The sequence below is a fragment of the Eulemur rufifrons genome, chromosome 7 (genome assembly GCF_041146395.1).
Source record: "Eulemur rufifrons isolate Redbay chromosome 7, OSU_ERuf_1, whole genome shotgun sequence".
Lineage (NCBI taxonomy): Eukaryota > Metazoa > Chordata > Mammalia > Primates > Lemuridae > Eulemur > Eulemur rufifrons.
In genome coordinates this window covers 221,564,269-221,583,999 of record NC_090989.1, presented here as the reverse complement: position 1 = coordinate 221,583,999, position 19,731 = coordinate 221,564,269, and the positions used below count along the sequence as shown (strand labels likewise).

At 37.3% G+C, this 19,731-nt stretch overlaps 1 protein-coding gene across 6 annotated transcripts in view; it reads right to left on the bottom strand.

The window, feature by feature from the left end:
• Positions 1-18,662, bottom strand: part of TRPM3 (transient receptor potential cation channel subfamily M member 3) — a 797,388-nt gene extending 778,726 nt beyond the window's left edge. For 4 of the 6 annotated variants that reach the window (XM_069476410.1, XM_069476412.1, XM_069476413.1 and 1 more), the window contains exon 1: positions 18,345-18,527. In XM_069476410.1, coding sequence (XP_069332511.1) covers positions 18,345-18,527 — 183 coding nt within the window. Of the gene's footprint in view, positions 1-18,344 lie in introns of all 6 variants that reach the window. The other 2 variants (XM_069476420.1, XM_069476422.1) reach the window with 1 other exon arrangement.
• Between the last annotated feature and the right edge of the window lie 1,069 nt (positions 18,663-19,731).

The following is a 19,731-nucleotide window of genomic DNA, read 5'->3' as shown; positions in this document are numbered from 1 at the left end:
ATGGTAGCAGCTTCAATGTCACCTCTTGAGATAGGCTTTCCCCAGCCTCCCTCTAAGATCATACCCCTTGTGCTAGTTATTTTATGCCATTGCACTTTGTATTTCACAATTACGTTTTCATCTACCTGTTTATTGGCTGTGTCTCTCACTAGACCCTGATCTACACAAGGACAAAGGTGAGCCCAGCACCCAGGACACTGGCCAGCACAAGGGTGGAGAAACCTGCAGCCTTGGGGCCACATGTGGCCTTCTCGATCCTTGAATGCAGCCTTTTGACTAAATCCAAATTTCACAGAACAAATCCTTTTAATAAAGGCCCTAGCACATTATAGGCAATCAACAAACATTTGTTTAATGAATTGGTCAGCTTTATATATGAAAAATGACACCATACTGGGGAAATCAATAATCTCTCCAGCCCTATCAATTCTTTTTTCATTCAGGATTTGAGGTTTTTTTATTGCCTGCCATATACCATGTACTTCCATTGGGACTTTTGCATATAACCTAACTTGTTTTTCTCAAATTATCAGGGTAACGATTATTCTCCAAACCATACATATCAAGAAACTGAGGAGCAACAAGGTAATGTAAGTCACTCATGATGATACAGAGTGCCAGGGATGGAATTCAAATCTAGCTCTAACTCCAAATCTTTTGGTATAATCAAAATTATACCCAGAGCTGGCTTCATAGGCGTGAGACCTGTTTAACTGCACTGAGCCCCACGCTTTCATGTTTTGCTGTTGCATCTTGAAATTCTTAATAATTTCTGAATGTGGGGCCTTGAATTTCCATTTTGCACTGGACCCCACAAATGATGTAGCTGCTTCACAGATTTCACTGCAAAGAGCTTCCTAAACTTTCATCCCACTAGCTTGGCATTTTCTCTCTCAGAAGAATTTGGGATCTAAGAAAAGAGTGATTTACCGCTGTATTCACAGTTGTAAAGCACTTATTAAAGTGTTAAGGCAAAAAAATTTCCAGAGCTAATCCCAGAGGTAATTCTCTATTTCTTTCTCTCTGTCTTGAGAAATGTCTGCTTATCTCCTTTTTATGTCTGCCATTAAATCTGATCTCATCCTTGAATAAAAGATTACCTCCCCACCTGTACTCTTTCCAATCCCATGAAACTAGATTATTTTAGATGTTAATAGTCACCTAACAAAAGGCTTTGTGTAATGTGGCATTACCCCCTGGTTAGCCCATTATTCACAAACTCACTAAAACCACAGACAACCGAATCGATTAATTAAAGCTTAGAGCAATAACGTTGCCTTACTCACTGTAATTTTTTTTTCTTCAGTGGTCAATGATTCTGTCCTATCCCATGGAGTCTACCAGGTTCCTGTGAATGAACGTGATGATACTCATCTCTCCTCTAACTTCCCGAGTCTCATCCTGAAGGTCTTAAAAGAAGACGGTTCTCAAAGTGTCATGCCCAGACCGTGAGCAGCAGAAGCATCACTTGAGCACTTATTAAAAATGAAAATTCTCAGACCGTGCCTCAGCTCTGTTTATTTAGGAACCCTAGAGGGCGGGGCCTTGTCCCCTGTGGTTTAACAAGCCCTCCAGGTGCTTCTGATATATGCCAACACTGAGGACCACCAGGATAGATAATAGTCATTGAAATACTATTATCCTAATTTGAGTTATCATCCAAACCACCTGGCTATCTTTTCAAACTATGGTTTTCCCAGCCCTACTATAGAGATGGAAAGTCCACAGGTGTGGTATGGTCCATCCAGTGGTCTGCATTTTTCAACAGTTCCCCAGGTTGAAATCTGGAGCAACTTATCTGATTGATAGGTTATCCATTCAGATGGCCAGCAGGTGTGGGAAACTTTCTCTAATGGAGTGGCTGTTTAAAATCAGTTACACATTTTGATGAACAGTTTACTATTTCATCACTGAATTCCTTCAGAATTTCTGGATTTTGTTGTTTTTGGGTACTCTGTGTGTGTGTGTGTGCTTATATATTACTGATGAATCTCTACCAAGCTTGACAAATGTAATCTAAAACTACTTGTTCTGATGCTTCTCACATGTTTTAGCAGCCAATTTGCAAGTGATACTAACCTAAAAACCTTGCTTATTGAAAAACACATAATACACAAATGTTTAAAATACCAGTAGCAACAACCAAACAAATATATTCTCTCATGACTCCTGCTAACCCTTGATTACATACTGGGTAACTTATAATCATCAAGTTGCTCCAGATTTCAAGAATTGGCTTCCTGACTTAGTTTAACAGAAAGAAATTTTTCAACCAGATTTAACGAGGGTTTTATTGAGGACCTAATCTTTGCTTAATACTATACCTCACTGGTTAATCCCATTTTTGTCCATTGGCCAGAGGGAAATTTGAAAGAGAAAATACTTTGACTAAAAGTGGATCTTCACCATCCTCCTCTACTCATTCCTCCCCAATTTCCTTTTATATTATTCTTCGGAGGGATAAGAGTAAATATTTTTTCCTGATAGCTCATCCATCAATCTTTGTGCCATATTTCAGGAAACTGATGGGTAAAATAATAATAATAATGATAATAAAAGAATAATTGCTCTACATTTTCTTCTTTTCTCTCCATTTTTTAAGACTACAGAACATAGATCTAGGCAGCCTAATTTGAAACCTAAACTCTATGACATGCGGCAAGTTACTTGATATCTCTGTGCCTTAGTTTCCTCACCTGTAAAATGGGTATAATGAGGTTGTTATGAGGAATAAATCATTCAATATATGTAAATCTCACAGAAAAGTTTCTGGTACATGGAGTTTAATGTATGTAGCTATTACTAACATTCCCACGTCACTGCTCTTTTTAGTTTAATCTGTTCTTTGCAGTTTGAATCTGCAAACACACAGCTTCCAGTCTCCTAGAACCAAAAACCATGTCATTCTGCCTCTAATGGAAACATCTGTGATCCTTTTTTTTGATTTTCTACAATACCTACAGTATATTGCAAAGCCTAGAGTTGTTTTTAACTCCCTGTGTTCTTCTCTAGTTGCTATGCAGACCCCCAATTCATAGTGTGAGGGAAGCATTGTGCACATAGGTTTGGAGTCACATGGACTTGGGTTCAAATCTTTCCGTTCTATCCTTCTCCTCTAGGATGACTCTGCTCCAGACTCTTCGGCCTTCTTCTTGTTCCTCAAATACACCAGGCATGCTCCTGCCTCAGGACACTTGTACCTGCTGCTTGTACTTGTACTTGTACTCTCTGCCTGGAATGTTCTCCCCCTCAGTTGGTATCTCCATGGCTTGTTCCCTCCCTTCCTTCTCACATCTGCTTAGTGGCACCAATCAGAGAGGCTGTTTCTAGCTAACATGGTGCTCTCTTTTATTCTCTAGCTCCCTGTCTTGTCTTATTTTTCCTCGCAACACTTATAACCACTAGGCATTTTATTATATATTTGCTTTCCTGTGTATATTCTGCTGTCCTTCCACTCAAGCATAAGCTCCACGGGGGCTGGAACTCAGTAAGATGAAAATGACACCTACTTAATCAGGTTGTTGTGTGGACTGAATGAGATATGTATAAAATGTGAAACCTTTCTAAATATCATAAAAGCTTAACCAAATGCTGAGCATGCAGCAAATGTTCATTTTTTTCCCTTCTCTCTTAATAAATAAAGAGGGCCGACCTTGCTGACCGGCTGACCTTGCTTCTCTTATATCCCTACCACCGCTGTCATCCTCACGATCAGAGTCCCAGGGACCTCTGAGAAGGATGGATGGAAACTCTTCAATTTCATGGTCACTACTTAGATTAGCACCAAAAGACAGCATGCCCTAATTATACTTTAAATACACTTGGTTGTGAATATGCAGACATGCACTTCTTATGAGCATACAGAGAGGGAAATTAAATAAGAATAGTTGTGAAAAGGGACATTTTTGATTAAATGATTTTCTAGTTAATCAACTTTTTTCACCCATTGTTATTGAACATCTCTCTTTCTGAATGCAATTCAATTTCTTGCCTTAGTAAGTAGAAAGCATAGAATATAAAGCCATCTTTCTCTTATGCCCGAGTACTATATCTTGGCTGAGGGTCATTGTTATGGACACCAATTCTCATTTGATATAATCAAAGATATTGCAGCTACATCATACTGGCCTGACTCTATTCTAACCCTGAGACAAATCAAGGTAATTACTTTTTCAAATTAACCTCTCAATGAAGACTTATGTGTCTCTTATTTGTTGCATTTTTTAATAGTAAATATCCTGTGCATGCACGCACACTCACACACACATACACGCGAAGAGAATCTATTTAACAAGGGTTCCACACTTAAGTTTCACTTGATGAATTTAAAGTTTTCTAGATCTGGTTTTGATTGACATCACACAAGGAAATAACCATGGTTTACCTACGACTTGAAAGGATAAGTAAATGATTCAGCATATTAAAAATGATAAAGGAAATAAAGTCTTAAGGTCATGTAAATACATTTATTTTGCCCTTTTCTGACCCAACAATAGTAAGAAGTAGGTCAGTAACAACTTAGCATGTTTTTTTTTTCTTTTTTGATTTAAAAGCATTTTCCTGAAACTAAGATGTTTGCAGGACTGCTGACAATATAGTTTGTTGCTTTCATTATTTATAATAGTACTAACTTGACTTAGTCTCACCATTCATGGTGATCTGTAAGCCACCTTCGAGAACAAATTACCTTTGTGAGGGAAAATATTTCATAAAGTTTGCTTATACTCTTTTAATCATCTTACCTGTAACTCACAAGTCAGCAGAGTATTGACAAAAAATTAAAAGATGGCTATATTTGAATTCTATCTCTACCATTTCCCAGCTGACCTTGGTTAGGACTGACCTCACTTCTTAGATATTTCATTTCTTCTATAATTTGGGCATCCAAATAAAACCTACCTTAAAATGATGTTGAGATTATATAAGAGATCACTGAAAGTGCCTGGTATTTAGAAATGTCAAAATTATGCTCATTTTCCTCCCTTCCTTCAACCTTTCTCGGTCCAGGATATGAAATACCTAAGTCTAGAGTTTTATCATGCTCTTCATTTTCTCTACACACAGTTACTGAGTTCCCACAACATTCCATGCACTGAGCAGGATTCGGGAAAACACTGATGAATAAAATATAATCCTTTTCCTGAAGGAGTTCCTAAACAAAGGACCAGATTATACTCTAGAAACATACAAAGTTATGTTTGACAATCAGACATTTTCCCCAGGAAGAATAAATAATGTCCAGCCTTCTAGAGGTTTTACAATGTATATGATTCACAAACTATGCAGTAATATAATACCCTGTGAATTACCTCACGTACATGATGGAGACAGCCGACTGCGCTGCTATGATAACATCACAGTCCTGTATGGATCATACCAGCCCAATCGTCTGCCTCCATCGGTGAACCCAAAGGCACCAGTACGATTGAAAAAAAAAGTGTTTTCCCTCCCCCAAACAGTATTTAATGGGTAATAAGACAAAAGTAGGACTTAGCCATTGCTTATCTCTGGTTCCTTCTGGGTTCATTTTTCATAGTCTATTCATTTGGAGTGTTTGTTCTTAATAACATGAATTAAGCTCTTGTTTTAGTTACTGTTACCACTGCATTCTATAGTTACATCCAATAACTTGGTGACCCTTTAAAGCAAAGAGTTCTTTTTGTAGCTGTAAGCCAGATCATTCCTACTTTGCCCTAGGCCCTGGTAATTTGAATCAGTATTGTTTATCATTTAAAGAAAACTAATTTCAGTTAGTGCTGGGGTATCTAACATTTTTAAATGCTTAAAAACTCATATTTCTTTCCCATAATGTGGCTGCTGATAACTCAGAACAAAGGAAAGCAATGTTAAAGTCTCTTTTTGTTCAAGAAGCGTGTTTCCAGGGAAGGATGACTTTGTAACATGAAACCCAAACAAATGGGAATAGATCTTGTTCCTACTCTGGGCAATGGGCTGGTGACAGCAAATGTCAAGTTCCATTACGTTCCTTCCTCGTGATAAATATTGAAGGGCTTCTTTTATGAAAGACTTTATAAAGACCGCACACACACACAAAAAGAAATACAATGAACAGAATTTACTCACCAATTACCTTAAACTAAATCACATATACAAGTTGTAACAGTGATACTAATAATATAGAGTTATAACCACAGTGAAAGCCTTAGTCAGGAATGATAAAGGGAAGTATCTCTATCTTAAGTCAAGGTCCAGGTCCGTTGTCTTCATCTTGGTTCTTCTGCCATGCTAGGAAGCTAATCTTCAGGTCTCCTTAGTTCCTGTTGCATGCTTCACTGGTACTTCTTTGCAGCCATGAGTGACCAGTTGGAGAATTTCTGAGCTGAATATCCAACCACGTGCGTAGAGTCTCCATCAGTTGTGTATGTACCAATACAGCTGTTTGTTTTTCCCTACAAAAATGACTGTTGTAGACACATAACCCAGGAATACTTGCCACAAATGCTATAGGCAGAAGGGCTTTATAGCCTCCTCTGACTTTTGACAGGAAGGCAGCAGCTCCAGGTCAGGGTACCTCTGATTCCCTGACTCACTGCTCTCCTAACATCGAGGCCTTATGCACCTTGGAAATTTTCTGAATTTCACCATAGAATTTCACCCTGCTATGGCCTGAGTGTTTATATCCTCCCAAAATTCATATGTTGAAACCTAATCCCCAAGGTGATGGTATTAGGAGATGGGGTTTTGGGGGGGGGGTGATTAGGTTGTAAGAGTGGAGGCCTCATGCATGGGATTAGTGCACTTATAAAAGAGACACCAGAGAGCTAGCCGGCCCCTTCCACCATGTGAGGACCTGGCATAAAGACTGCCACCTAAGAAGCAGGCTCTTACCAGACTCCAAATCTGCTGGCACCTTCATCTCAGACTTGGTAGCTTCCAGAATGGTAAGAAATAAATTTTTATTGTTTATAAACCACCCAGTTGATGTTATTTGTTATAGGAATCTTAGTGCCCTAAAACACATCCTCTGTGACTGACATTCTAGGGAAAACAAGCTACTTGCTGCTTCCCTGAAGTTTTATAGTTTAATTTTTCAAAACCCAATGAGGTGTGGCTTAGGCAATCACAGTCAGCCAGCCTAGAAGATCATTAACTATTGGTTCAAAGACATACTACTTTCTTTGGAATAACAACTTCTTCAGTTGCATTCCCAGAAATTTAGCTTTTCAGTTCAGAATTGCCTAGACTTACAAGACCTTACAAGACCATACTTCCCTAAAATAGGCACATTTTTAAAAAGAAAGCTTCTCACTTTGTTTGACCTTAGCATTTTGAAGACTCAGCTATTGTTATGTCCTCACTGAGTGCTAATTGTTCACTCTTCATTCGTTTTTATTAACAGGGATTTATAATAATTATCTATTGTTATCTATGGAGTCAAGGAGGCAAGCACTTTTATGAAAAATCAGATGTCCTCAAATAACAGGAAAACATGCTAAGACCCCTATTTAAAATATAATTGTAATTCAAAATTTCAAGCTAAGGGAAAGAAGAGAAGATATCAATAACATATTTACAAATTAGTAAAAATCTCAGTTTGCAATATCTATATAGAAAATATTAAATAAAAAATATCCAAAAAATTATTTTACTTGTATAGCTTCAATTCAACAAATCAGAAACTGAAAATTACATCATTTGTTCATCTCTAATTAATTGGTTTTTTTCACTCATTTGACCAGTCTTATCCAACTTTTTAGCAGACTAACAATATAATTGAGACAAATTTAGTATACTTATGAATAATATAGTCATAATATGTAATATATATAATTGTTAATTAATATGCTTATATCTTATTATATGCCAAATTATAGTTTCATACCTCTCCTCTGTAGCAAGTAAGTCTTTCAGAAGTTTTCTTCACATTCCCTTCTCCTGTGGCATTTGACTTTTTATCTTATACTGAGTGGGTGCTCATTAAAATGTACATCTACTCTGTCTCAAAAAAAAAATATATATACATCTACCCAAATCTACGGAACATCTACTAGGAAGAAAAGTGATTTCCACTTCTGTAGCCATTACTGGAAATTCAGCACTCAGAAAGCAAAAGAATTCAATGAACTTCATCTATTCTGTTGCCTTGTTTGCCAGGAGAATCTCATTCCAAAGCATGAGTATTTATCATGAATTTAAGGACACCTTAGAAATGATCCTTCACTACCATCTCCCTAATCTGTCTAGTAAAGGGTTAACAAAACAAAAAGTAATACCTTAATGCCTGTGGTAGGCAGAATAATTGCCTCCCAAAGAGGTCTACATCCTAACCCCCAGAACCTGTGAATATGTTACTTTACATGGCAAAGGGGAATTAAAATTGCAGATAAAATTAAGGTTGTTAATCATCTGACCTTAAAATAAAGAGATGATTCTGGATTATCCAGGTGGGCTCAATGTAATCATAAGGGTCCTTACATGTAGAAGAGATAAGCAGAAAAGGAGAACCAGAGAAAGCAATGGAATAGAGGCACATTTGCTGCCTTTGAAAATAGAGGGAGGGGACCCTGAGCCAAGGAATGTGAGTAGCTTTTAGCAGCAGAAAAAGGCAAGTAAATAGACTTTCCCCTAGAGACTACAGAAAGGAACACAGCCCTGCTGACACCCTGATTTTTGGTGCAGTGAAATGCATGTCAGACATCTATCTGTACTCCAGAACTGTAAGACAGGAAGTTCACGTTGCTTTAAGCCACTAACTTTGTGGTAATTCCTTAGGGTAGCAGTGGAAACCTAACACAATGCCCAACACTTTTTAAATTCTGAAAGCAAAATATTTAATACAGAAATAGTTTGACAATATATTTTTTCATACTCTATTTCTTAATGACACTTTAATTGGCCTCCACAATTAATGGGCCAAATATTTCCTGCTAGTTAACTAAACACAATGACCCAACTAAAATCTAAGGCCTGGCTATATGCTGACAGATCAATGCCACCAAAGAGCTCCTGTTATTATTAGGTCAATTTTTTAAAAACTATCTCTTTCAAGCATTTATCTTGACTTTACTGCATGAATTATAACTCGGGGTAAGCAAAGAGTTGATGAAGGGGATTCAAGTTTATAAAAATATTTTAGCTAATAAATGAGAAAGGAAAGATAGAATTATAATATCGCTACTTTGCACTGACCAAATAAAATAACACATCTTGGCCAGGGACCAGCAAACTCCAAGCAAGGGCCAGATGCAGTCTATTGCCTGTTTTTCATAGCCTGGGAGCTAAGAATGATTTTTGCATTTTTACATTCTTAAATGGCCAAAAAAAAAATGAAAAATATTTTATAACACATAAAAATTATATGAAATTCAAATTTCAGTGTTTATAAATAAATATGTTTTATTGGAACACAGCCATGCCTATATATTTACATAATGTTTGTGAATGCTTTCAAGCTGTAACAGCAGAATTTAGTGGTTGTAGGAGATCTTATGGCACACAAAACCTAAAACATTTACTATTTGGCCCTTTGCAGAAAAAATTTGCTGACCCCTGCTCTAAGCAATGATCCTCAGTGATAGCTAATTCCCAAGATAAGAGGCAACTAGAATATCTATGAAATATCATTGCCAAAAAATCAAATTAAAACCTAGGCTCCTGGTCAAATTACCAGTTCATAGGAAATACAATGGACAGAAGAACATGTGAGATGAGACCATTGGGATGTATTCAGCAAAATACAAAATTTGGGAAACTGTGCAGGAGAAATACATTTCTCTGACAAATCTCAAGAGGGAAAAAAAGAGATCAGAAGGGAGAAACTATAGACTGAAAAGGACAATTATAAAATGTCAATTATAGTTGGACTCTGATTCAAACAGGGTAAAAAACAGAATTATGAAATAATCAAGGAAATGTGATTCTAACTTAATATCTGCATGTATTAAGGAGTTATTAATTTGTTAAAATTTCATAATAGTGTTGCAGCTTTATTTAATAAGGAGTTCTTAGCTTTCAAATATTTTTAGATGAAATGATGTATTAATAATATCTGGGACTTGCTTGCAAATAATCTAGTGGGGAAGGAAGAAATGGAAAATAGGCACACAAATGAAGCAAGACTTATTTGTGATGATCTAATCAGGATTGAAGCTGGGTTATGGGTTTATTATACTATTCCCCCTACTTTTGTATATGTTTGAAATATTCTATCATAAAAGTATCTTAAAAAACATTCTTTCCCAAAGTTCTTAAGCTTCATGAAGAGAATAATTTTATAATCATCATCTAATTTCAAAACATAAAGAACTCAATAATAAAAATATCAAAAGTAAAGAGTATTTTATATTTCAGTATAGTATAGATTTCACATTTTCATTCCAAAAAATGCCAATAAATTACCTTCGGTAAAAACAGAAGAATGGACCTTTCAAGGGCCAGGATCTGCTGTGGAAAATAACCATCTTGGAGACAAAAAAGCTGATTTTATTTTCCAAAGTACTTTCAAAGCCAGTCCAGTGCAAACAATCATTAGTCTTTCATTACATTTTGGTCATAATCAACAACATTCTAATTTCAGAAAAATTAAAGACCACAAGCAACATTTCCCTATCAAGAAAGGGCAAACTCTGATATTTGCTGTAACACCTCTAGTAAACATCAATAGTGAGGTAACTGTTTCCATTCAGTGATTAGCTCTGGCGAGACACTGAACTAGCTACACACATCAACACATTTAATGTCCATAATTCAGCCTGGGTACAAGTATTTCCATCCTCAGTTTATGAGGAAGGAACTGAGACACAGAAAGATTCAGTTGCAAAACCGGTAAATGACCTGAGGCAGTCTGGAAATCAAGTCTGTTTCATTTGAATGTTAATACAGTCTTAAACCTAAAGGACAGCATCACTTCCCTTCTGCACCTTACAAAATTTTGGCTCAGTTGAGAAGTTAAGATCTGGAAAAGCTTAACCTTTTTCTGGTGCAAAACAACTCCAGGGAAGGAAAAGCCCTAGTCCTTATGTCTTCCAAAGATCAGTGTCGGTTCCTGAGTTTATAGCCTTTAAAAAGTCTTTCCAAGTTAAGAACCAAAGAGACAAGTACAAGGACATTGATTGAATATTGTTTGTAATAGCAAAATTAATTAACTAATTAATTAAAATAAAATAATTTTTGCCAGTAGGGGAACAAAATGAATAAATTACCTGTGCTACAAACATATACTGGAATAATATGCCAGAATACTACACTGGAATAATAATACATCTATGTATGACATCTTGATATATCTCAAAAAATAAAACATTGAATAGAAAAAGCAAATAGCAAAATAATACATACTATATAGCACAATTCATGTAAAAAAATTTAAGCACACAGAGCTACAGTATTTTACATATCTTTATGAGCACAGCAATATGTAGTAGAGGTATTTTAAAAAAAAAACTGTATGAGAAGAATGAATCTCAATTTCAGAATATTTCTTACCTTTGAAGAAAGAATCAAGGGAATGGGATGGTGATATTTTGACTGTATCTATGGCATTTTATTTATTTTAAAAAGATTTGAAGAAAACAGAGCAAATCATTAATCTTTGTTTAATGTGTGTTATGATTATGTGAATTCTTTTTGTAATAGTTTCTGTTATATCTGTATATTTGAGACTTAGTTTTAAATAAAAACAAATACAATCTAACTTTTGTTGAACACTTAGGAAGTGTTAGGTGTGGTGGAAAGTACTGGACAGCTTCCCTAATGGAACTGGTATTTAACCCAAGCGAGAGATCTGCAAAGTGACAAGACAGAGATGTACAAAGTTTTTTCTAAAAATTGTTTTCTAAAACAAATTCAGATTTTCCGCAGAAATCCCGAAGTAGAGATGACCTGTGTTCAGATTGTATCTCTTGGAAACACTTACTCAATAGAGCCCTTCCTCCCTAATCTCAGCATTATAAAGTCCATTCCCAAGAAAGACCTGGAAATATCAACTTTCAAGAAGGACAAAACCTAGCTGGTCACTACCATGAATGTGTACCCTTTGGTATGACTATTTTGTGGTTGAAATTCTGGTATTCTAGAGAGGCATTTTTAATGAATATGTAATCCCGAAATACTGAGTGCATGGATTGGCAGATTGTCATGTGAACTTTGAATTTACATAACTATCTTTAGGAAAACCAAAGTATTGATTTCCAACTCATTGAAGTCTGGGAAATCTCCCACATCCCTTGAGGTATTTTACAAGGTCAGAGAGAAATACAAAATAATATTTCAGCAATCTCTGAATTATTAACAAGAATTTCCAATAAAAATGCATATTTTCTTGCATGGCAACTTGTGAATTAATTCACTAACATTTTAGACTAAATATATACTAAGTAAAACCTGCAAAAGAAGCAACAATAAAGTCTAATTTCCACCAGGCAAGTCCCTAAAGACAATGAGAAAGAGCAGAGCCAGGATTTAATGTGAGGAAAAATAGGTCTTCAACTCTCCCATAAAACAAATCCCACCCCCCCAAATCTATGAACTAGTTTTATTGTTGTTCTATCTCCAACTTATTTAAACCGTCCTTCTTTAATACATTCTTCCTCCAGCAAATAAACATGCTAATCTCTCTCCCATCTTGTGAAAAACAAAATATGCTTCTATTTCTTTTCCTTTCATAGCCAAGAACCTAAAGTCTACCTCATATTAATTAAAAAGTATTATTTTATTAATATACTTATTAATTGATTAATTCATTCATTGAGCAAATATTTGAGTGCTTGCTAAGTGCCAGGCACTGTTCAAGGTTCTTGGGTAAATCCTTGAACAAAACAAAGATTCCTATCTTTGTGGAGCTTACATTCTAGCTGTAGTATTAATAAATAGTGGACCTTTTTTAATGGGAAGTCAGGAAATAGACAATAACATGTAATGAGCTTAGAAGAGTGCCTGGTACATAGTAAGTACTACACAAATATTTGCTCTTTGGTGTAGATATTTCTCTTCCTCATCTGCCTTGCCTCCCATTCACTGCATTCAAGAACCTATCCTCATGACTCATTTAAAATGACTCTCAGAAATATATTATTGCTCTCTTTCCACATTGCCAAATTCAAACAACTCTTTTTCTTCATCCTTTGAGAATCAGGACAATGTCTCAGAAGCTTTTTATTCAAACCTCCCACCACCACCCTTAAAGAGGCATTGGCTACTTTAAACTTTGCTCCAATGTACTCTGACTATGAAGCTAGACTTTGTACATCTCTGTCTTGTCACTTTGCAGATCTCTCGCTTGGGTTAAATACCGGTTCCATTAGGGAAGCTGTCCAGTACTTTCCATGATGCTTAACACTTCCTAAGTGTTCAACAAAACTTAGATGAATAAGTTTCTTTAAATGTTTTTCTCTATAATCCTTCCATTTTTGTTCTACCAGCCCTCCTTGGGCTTTGCAAATGAAAGAAACAAAAAGTAAAAACAACACATAGACCATCACAGCTGGTCTAACCAAATGAATATAATGCTTTGTTACTATTTATAAGTTATTTTTAATGATTCAATTGTTTTTAAAGATCTCAGTAAATAATGGCAAGAGGAACTGTTCTAATATCTTTTGGAATAATGAAAACAAATTTAAAACTGTCACCATGAAAAGATACTGTATTTTACTCTCTAAAACTTAAAATATTTGAATTACTCATTTCCTAACATAGTCATAGCCCTCACATGAAAGGTGAAACTAAATTAAATTTTGTTATTCACTATGATAAAAAGGGAAAGCTTATTAGTTGTTATATCGATTACTAGAAAAAGATATTATTTCAGAAATGCTTAAACAAAATGAACCATTATCAGAAAATAGCTTTTTTTAATAAAAAAAAATTGTAATAACAAGAAAATACAACTGTATTCCTGAGCAATGCAACATTGTTCCCTTTTTATTTTTTTCCAACACGATGAGTAAAAGGCAGCAGACAAAAATCAACTTGTCAAGAAATGGTTTATTCAGTAATGGACTAGCACCGCAGGGGATTCATTCTGCTTTCACCAGGAGAGCCCTTTGTGTAACAAGAACAAACTATTAAAGGTTTAATGACACTGCAATAGCATATTAGACATTGAAAAAGGAAACAAGGATTCTTTTCACCTGGTTGTAGTTGTTTCTACCACAGCCACCACAGGACCTACCTATCATCCCCCAAATCTTCAAATGAGCAATTGGTTGGGGGAATGAGTATTTTTTACTTTAGTTTTGCCTTTAACTTAGCTTTTTCTCGTTTATTTTAAGACCTTGAAAAATGCAGCTTTTGGAAAGAAAAACTGGAAATCACCTACTCGGCCCAAAAAGGGCAAGTCGGCATCAGAAATGAATGCTAGGTTTGGTCCTGGAATGCCCCCTGCATGCACAGCCTCTCAGACAGCTGTGGGCAGAGTGACTTTGGTCACCAGCTGAAATAGACTTGCCTACTTTGCAGCACTGTTGTCTCCATACACTGTCAGTCGCCCACTTGTCTGCACAAGGTGTGATAGTCTGTGTTGGCACCTGCTGATAAGCGTAATTATAGCATTAGTGGAAGCAAGTGTGCTATCTAAGGTTGAAAAACAACTCTAATTACAACGCCATCATTTCACTCCCTAGGAATTGTTGCTTTTTTCCCCCTTGACAGTGCTTACTCAGAGATTAAATTAAATCTGCATTTATTTGAAAACAAGCCTTTAAATAGTGGTGGGGCCAGAGAAGGAAAATGCCTTTTAAAATTAAAAATACATATATGCTGAGGTGAGCATTTGATATTTGTAATGCCAAACAGCACTTGCTGAATCACCTTTCTATAGATTTCCATGCATTTCTGTGCAGATCGAATCAAAACAAATAACAAGAAAAACAAGAACAATAATTCAAGGAGAAATATGAAATCCAGGTCTTATAGAATGCAGACAAAGAAGTTTCAAATTACATTTATGCCTATTGACCAATTCAACTGAGACATTATTTAAAACAGGGATATCTAGAAACTTAATTTGATGCCCAACATTCTAATATATAACTTTCATACTAATAAAACTATAAAATTAATATATAATTTCTTTACATTTAGTAAAAACATTTTTTAGATTTAAAAAACAATCTATGGCCCAATCTCAAAGAGGAACACTTTCGAAGGAGAAATATAATTAAATCTATCTTTCACCATATCAGAGTTTTATGATTTGAGGTTAGTTTGAGTATGTAGATTACTGGATTATATCAAAGCAACATGAATTCATAAAGCTTCCATTGTTTATAAACCATGAAGCCTAAAAATAAAGGGAGAGAAGAGTGTTTCTTGAATTACAAAAATGAAAAAAAAGTCTTTTCAAATCAACAAAGACTGATGTGCTAGGCAAACCCACTATTGTGGCCCAGAACTTCAGAACATGCTTCTTAAATGCCACTGTTCGGACTCAGAACAGCTGCCTCTTCTTCCAGCTATTGCACAGGGCAGTGCAGCTTCTGCTTGGCACCAGAACAAAAGCAGACCCCAGAGAGCAGTGGCAGGGATGGCACATACTACCCTACTGTAGACCTGGAATACTCCGTAAAGCACATCAGGAGACTGGTTACTGAGTACCAAAGAGATTTCCAGAAGTGTAACTTCGTAATTTCTAATATTGGCATCAAAGTCATGGAGCCACCCAACCTCTGAAAAAAACACTACATATCTGGTGATAGGGAGGTAATCTAATCACCAAGGTCAATTTAAACAGACCTCCCCTACACTTCACACACTAAAACACTATGAGTCAGATCATGGATAAAGTGCTTCTGGATAACCAAGAATATGACAGAACTCTCCTTGCTGAAGTAAATATATTCCATTAACTATGATGCACGCATGCTTTGTTGGTGGTGAAAATGAAATTGCAATCATTCCCATCAGGGACAGAGTCATGGACTGTATTGTTCCCTGGGAATAACTTTAACTGGAAGTGATTTCAAGACTCTGACTAAAGCAGAGAAGAGAATAACAAAGATCGTATGAATAAAACAACTATTTTACATTCTCAAAAGAAACAAGAAAGATCTAAGAAAGCCCCTATGTTTTATTATTAACCAAATTTTCCCACATTTATCTATTTTGTCTTCAAAGGAAGAACAAAATCCTCATATGATTTTTATCAGGATGGATGCCACAATATTTCTGAGTACAAGACACAATGAATAAGATCCACTCTATATTACATAACATCTTATTTCTTATTTACTCACCAGAATAAATAAAAAGCAACATTAACCATATTAACTACTTTATTCTCTGCAGTTTAAGCTGTAATATTCTTTCTACATAAAATACAATGAAAGTTGAAAACAGCACCAGTTCAACTTAAGGGAGAGAAAAATTTTTACCTTGAAGATTAAAAACTTCTATAAGCATGTCTGCTGCAAGCATTAGTATTCCCTTCCTTCTGTTTGAATAAATATTAATAAGTTGAGTGTCTCAAAAATGAAGTCGAAAGTCTGTTAACAACTAATGGAATCAAACCTTGGTTAAAAACCACCATCCTAGATCTAAGATTTACAAAACCTCATTATCTTTGTTTAAAAAAATCTGATAATTAAAATCATAGGTAGGAGTACTTACTAGATTTTTAGAACAAAATCAATATCACACTTGCCATGCAATGTGAAAATAAGCACAGGCTTTTGCCATAACTGGTTTTTAACTGAATTACTAACGTTTCAATTAACAAGTACTACAGACAAATACAGCACCATCATCACCCCTAGTAAACATGAGGATATGGTTACTTTTCCAGATGTCTCTGGTTGTCATGCTATCCTCTTTTGCTCTTTCTCACATTTTTATTCTAGATAACAAAACTGCAAGCTATTTAACTTATCACATAGTTTTATGAAGATTTTATATATTCCTGATATAGACTGCACACACCTGTTGAACAGAATCAAAAAGTAGCATAAGTTCCTTAGAATAACTCATAGACTCTCTAATAAAAATGAGGTAAAATTAACTCTTAGTTCACATAATTGATAAAAACCAGATGTCATCATTTTTATATTTTCCACATAATTGTTTCAGAAAAACTTATCTTCAGATTAATAGTCTCCTTTTAAAAATACTTTCAAGTCCACATTTCTAAACAAATAATATTTCTATGCCTGAAATAAAATCAATTGTATTTTTGGTGTACTACATTCATATTTTGATGAAAAACCTGCCCACAAAACACATTAAATATTTGAGAAACGTAACATTTCCTGATGGTAGTTTTTGTAAACAAGCAGACAAAATAAACATGCCAAAAATTTTAAGTGTTTATATTTCATTTTGTTAAACTGTTTAAACATCTTACTTTTTAGGGATTAAATTTTATCCTCCAATGACGACCTCTCAAAAACAGAGCAGGGTAACAATCATGCTATGGGATACAATGCTTGTGTACCACCCTTTCTTTTAATTAAACCAAAGTTTCTTCACTATGTAACATCTGCTGTCAAGACCTTTGGATGTAATATGCAAGTGTATACACCACACACACACACACACACAACTACTCTTGAGGTTTGGGAAGTTAAAAGTGGGATATCATCCTTCTCCATGAGCAACAGGAGGGCTCTCCACTCTCTTCTAGAACAAGTTCTCTCCCTCTAAGATGAAAGAAAATATAATATTTAAATACGAAAAATGCAAATGCAGCTAAAGTTTTTTTTTATCAACTGTACTTCTCTACACACATATGATGCCTATATTAATTTCACTTGAGTGCTTTTATTGCACTAATTAGACATTGAAGAGGAGCTGACACATGGGAAAACTGTTTTCTGAACGCTGTATATGTTAAACAGTAGGAGTATAAGCACCTGGGATATTCCTGCTATTCTCTGTATGCAAATGACATTCTGCAAACAATTAAACGCTCCCATTAAAATAGTGGGGGTGTGGGATGGAAAGAGCAAGTGTTAAGAGAGTAAAAATATGGCATGCCCTTTCTATTCCGCCCTCATTCAGCGGATGTCGAGTACCTTCCAACAAGCTGCACAGACGGACCCTCGGGGATATACACAGGAGTCACATCAATACACTCGACAACCTTTCACACGCTCTGTTAATTGCAAAACTCCAATGATCTGACAGCGAGCCCCTCGCCTCTCGTACATGTTTTCCATTTTTGCAGAGACACCAGAGACGTCAGAGGACTCTCCCCTGCTGAAGGGAGGGAAGACGTTCCCTCTTACCCCTCCTCACAGCCCCCAGCACTGTCTCTCATTAGAAGCGGCTCCACAAGTTCCCTGGCTCTAGTCTAGCCCCTAAGGAGGCAAGTTCAGCACCATGGAAAGGGCTTGAGTCGCGTGCGATGAAGAAAGGGAAGGAAAGACTGGGGACTCTCCCCGGCCACTCACCGGCGTCTGCTGCGACGGGAGTCCCGAGCGCTTGGTGGACCCCTGCTTGGAACTTAACCTTTTCCAGGACTCCGCAAACCTGCCCCGGCTGGCGCTCCGGCTGCGCCTGCGGCTCTCCGCGCTGTCCTCGCGGTCGGAGCAGCCCCGCTCCACCTCCGCCGCATCCCTCCACTTCTTCCCCATGCTGAGTTCGCCTCGCTCGGCCGGGAAACGGCCAGCGCCGAAGGCTGTCGCTCGCTCCTCGCCGCGGGTCTCACTCCAGCCTGCGCGCTGCTCTCGGCTGGCGCCGCCTTTGCCTCCGCCGGCTCCTGCCAGAGCCTGGCGCTCGGTTACCGCCACCGCCACCAGGCTGCGCTTGCGCCCGCGATTGGCTACACTGTGGGCTGGGGCTGCGAGCGCCACCTGCGCCAGAGCCAGCTTCCTTTCGCGCCCCCAAATTGCTCTTCACCCAGCAGCCGCCGCCTTCCCTGGAGAGCGCATGGCCCACGCCTGGGGCTGTTGATGTGCCCTGCGGTCACCCTACCCCGCCCAGGCCCCTAGGCCTGGGAACCAACCTCACCCCCTCTCCACCCCCAAGCAGCGGGTAGAAGCCTGGGTCACCACAATGGGTGGGTGGTGACTGCAGTTGACTTAGAGAAAGACAGGAAGCACGCAACTTTGTCCTTCCTGTTCTCTTTCTTCTTTTTCCAATAACAACTGTCTATTAAGTATCCCTGGGGAGAGTGGAGCTTCATATCCTTGTCAGAAGCCACACTTACTCCTTCTCCAGCTTGCTCAGACCAGCCCATTGGGTCTCAGACTTGGCTGCACATTGGAGTTACCCGAATTTTTTTTTTTTTTTTTAATGGCGATATTCCTCAGAGTCTAATTTAATTGGTCTTGCTGCGGCCTGGGAATCAGGGTATTTAAAAGGTCCCAAGGTGATTCTAGCTGCTCCATCTGCAATTAAGTGCCTTCAAGGGCCTGTGCTATGGGGCAGGGCAGAAGAGGGTTCTTGGAAGGAAAGAGAAGGTTGATACTTCTTAACATCAATTCATTTTTCTCTCCAGCGTGGGAATGGGGTATTCAGTTTGCCCCTTTACTCCTGAGTAGTTAAGCAGTGAGGATAATACGAGATGGATTTGGAGTTGAACTCCTGTGTGTTCTGCAGTCTTTGACCTCTCCACCTTGTTTTCTTTCATGTTCTTGCCTTCTGCTCATTAGAAGGAAAAGCGGCAGGCTCTCCTGTCCTGTGTCAGTTATTTCACCAGACTGAACTGACCTCATGCTTGGGAATGTTTTTGATCAGATGAGAGAGGGCAGCTGGAGGCATCACAAATTAACAAAAGCTGAAACAATGACCTTACTCGCCATTAGAAGGGGTGAGGCCTAAAATCGCTCCCAGTTG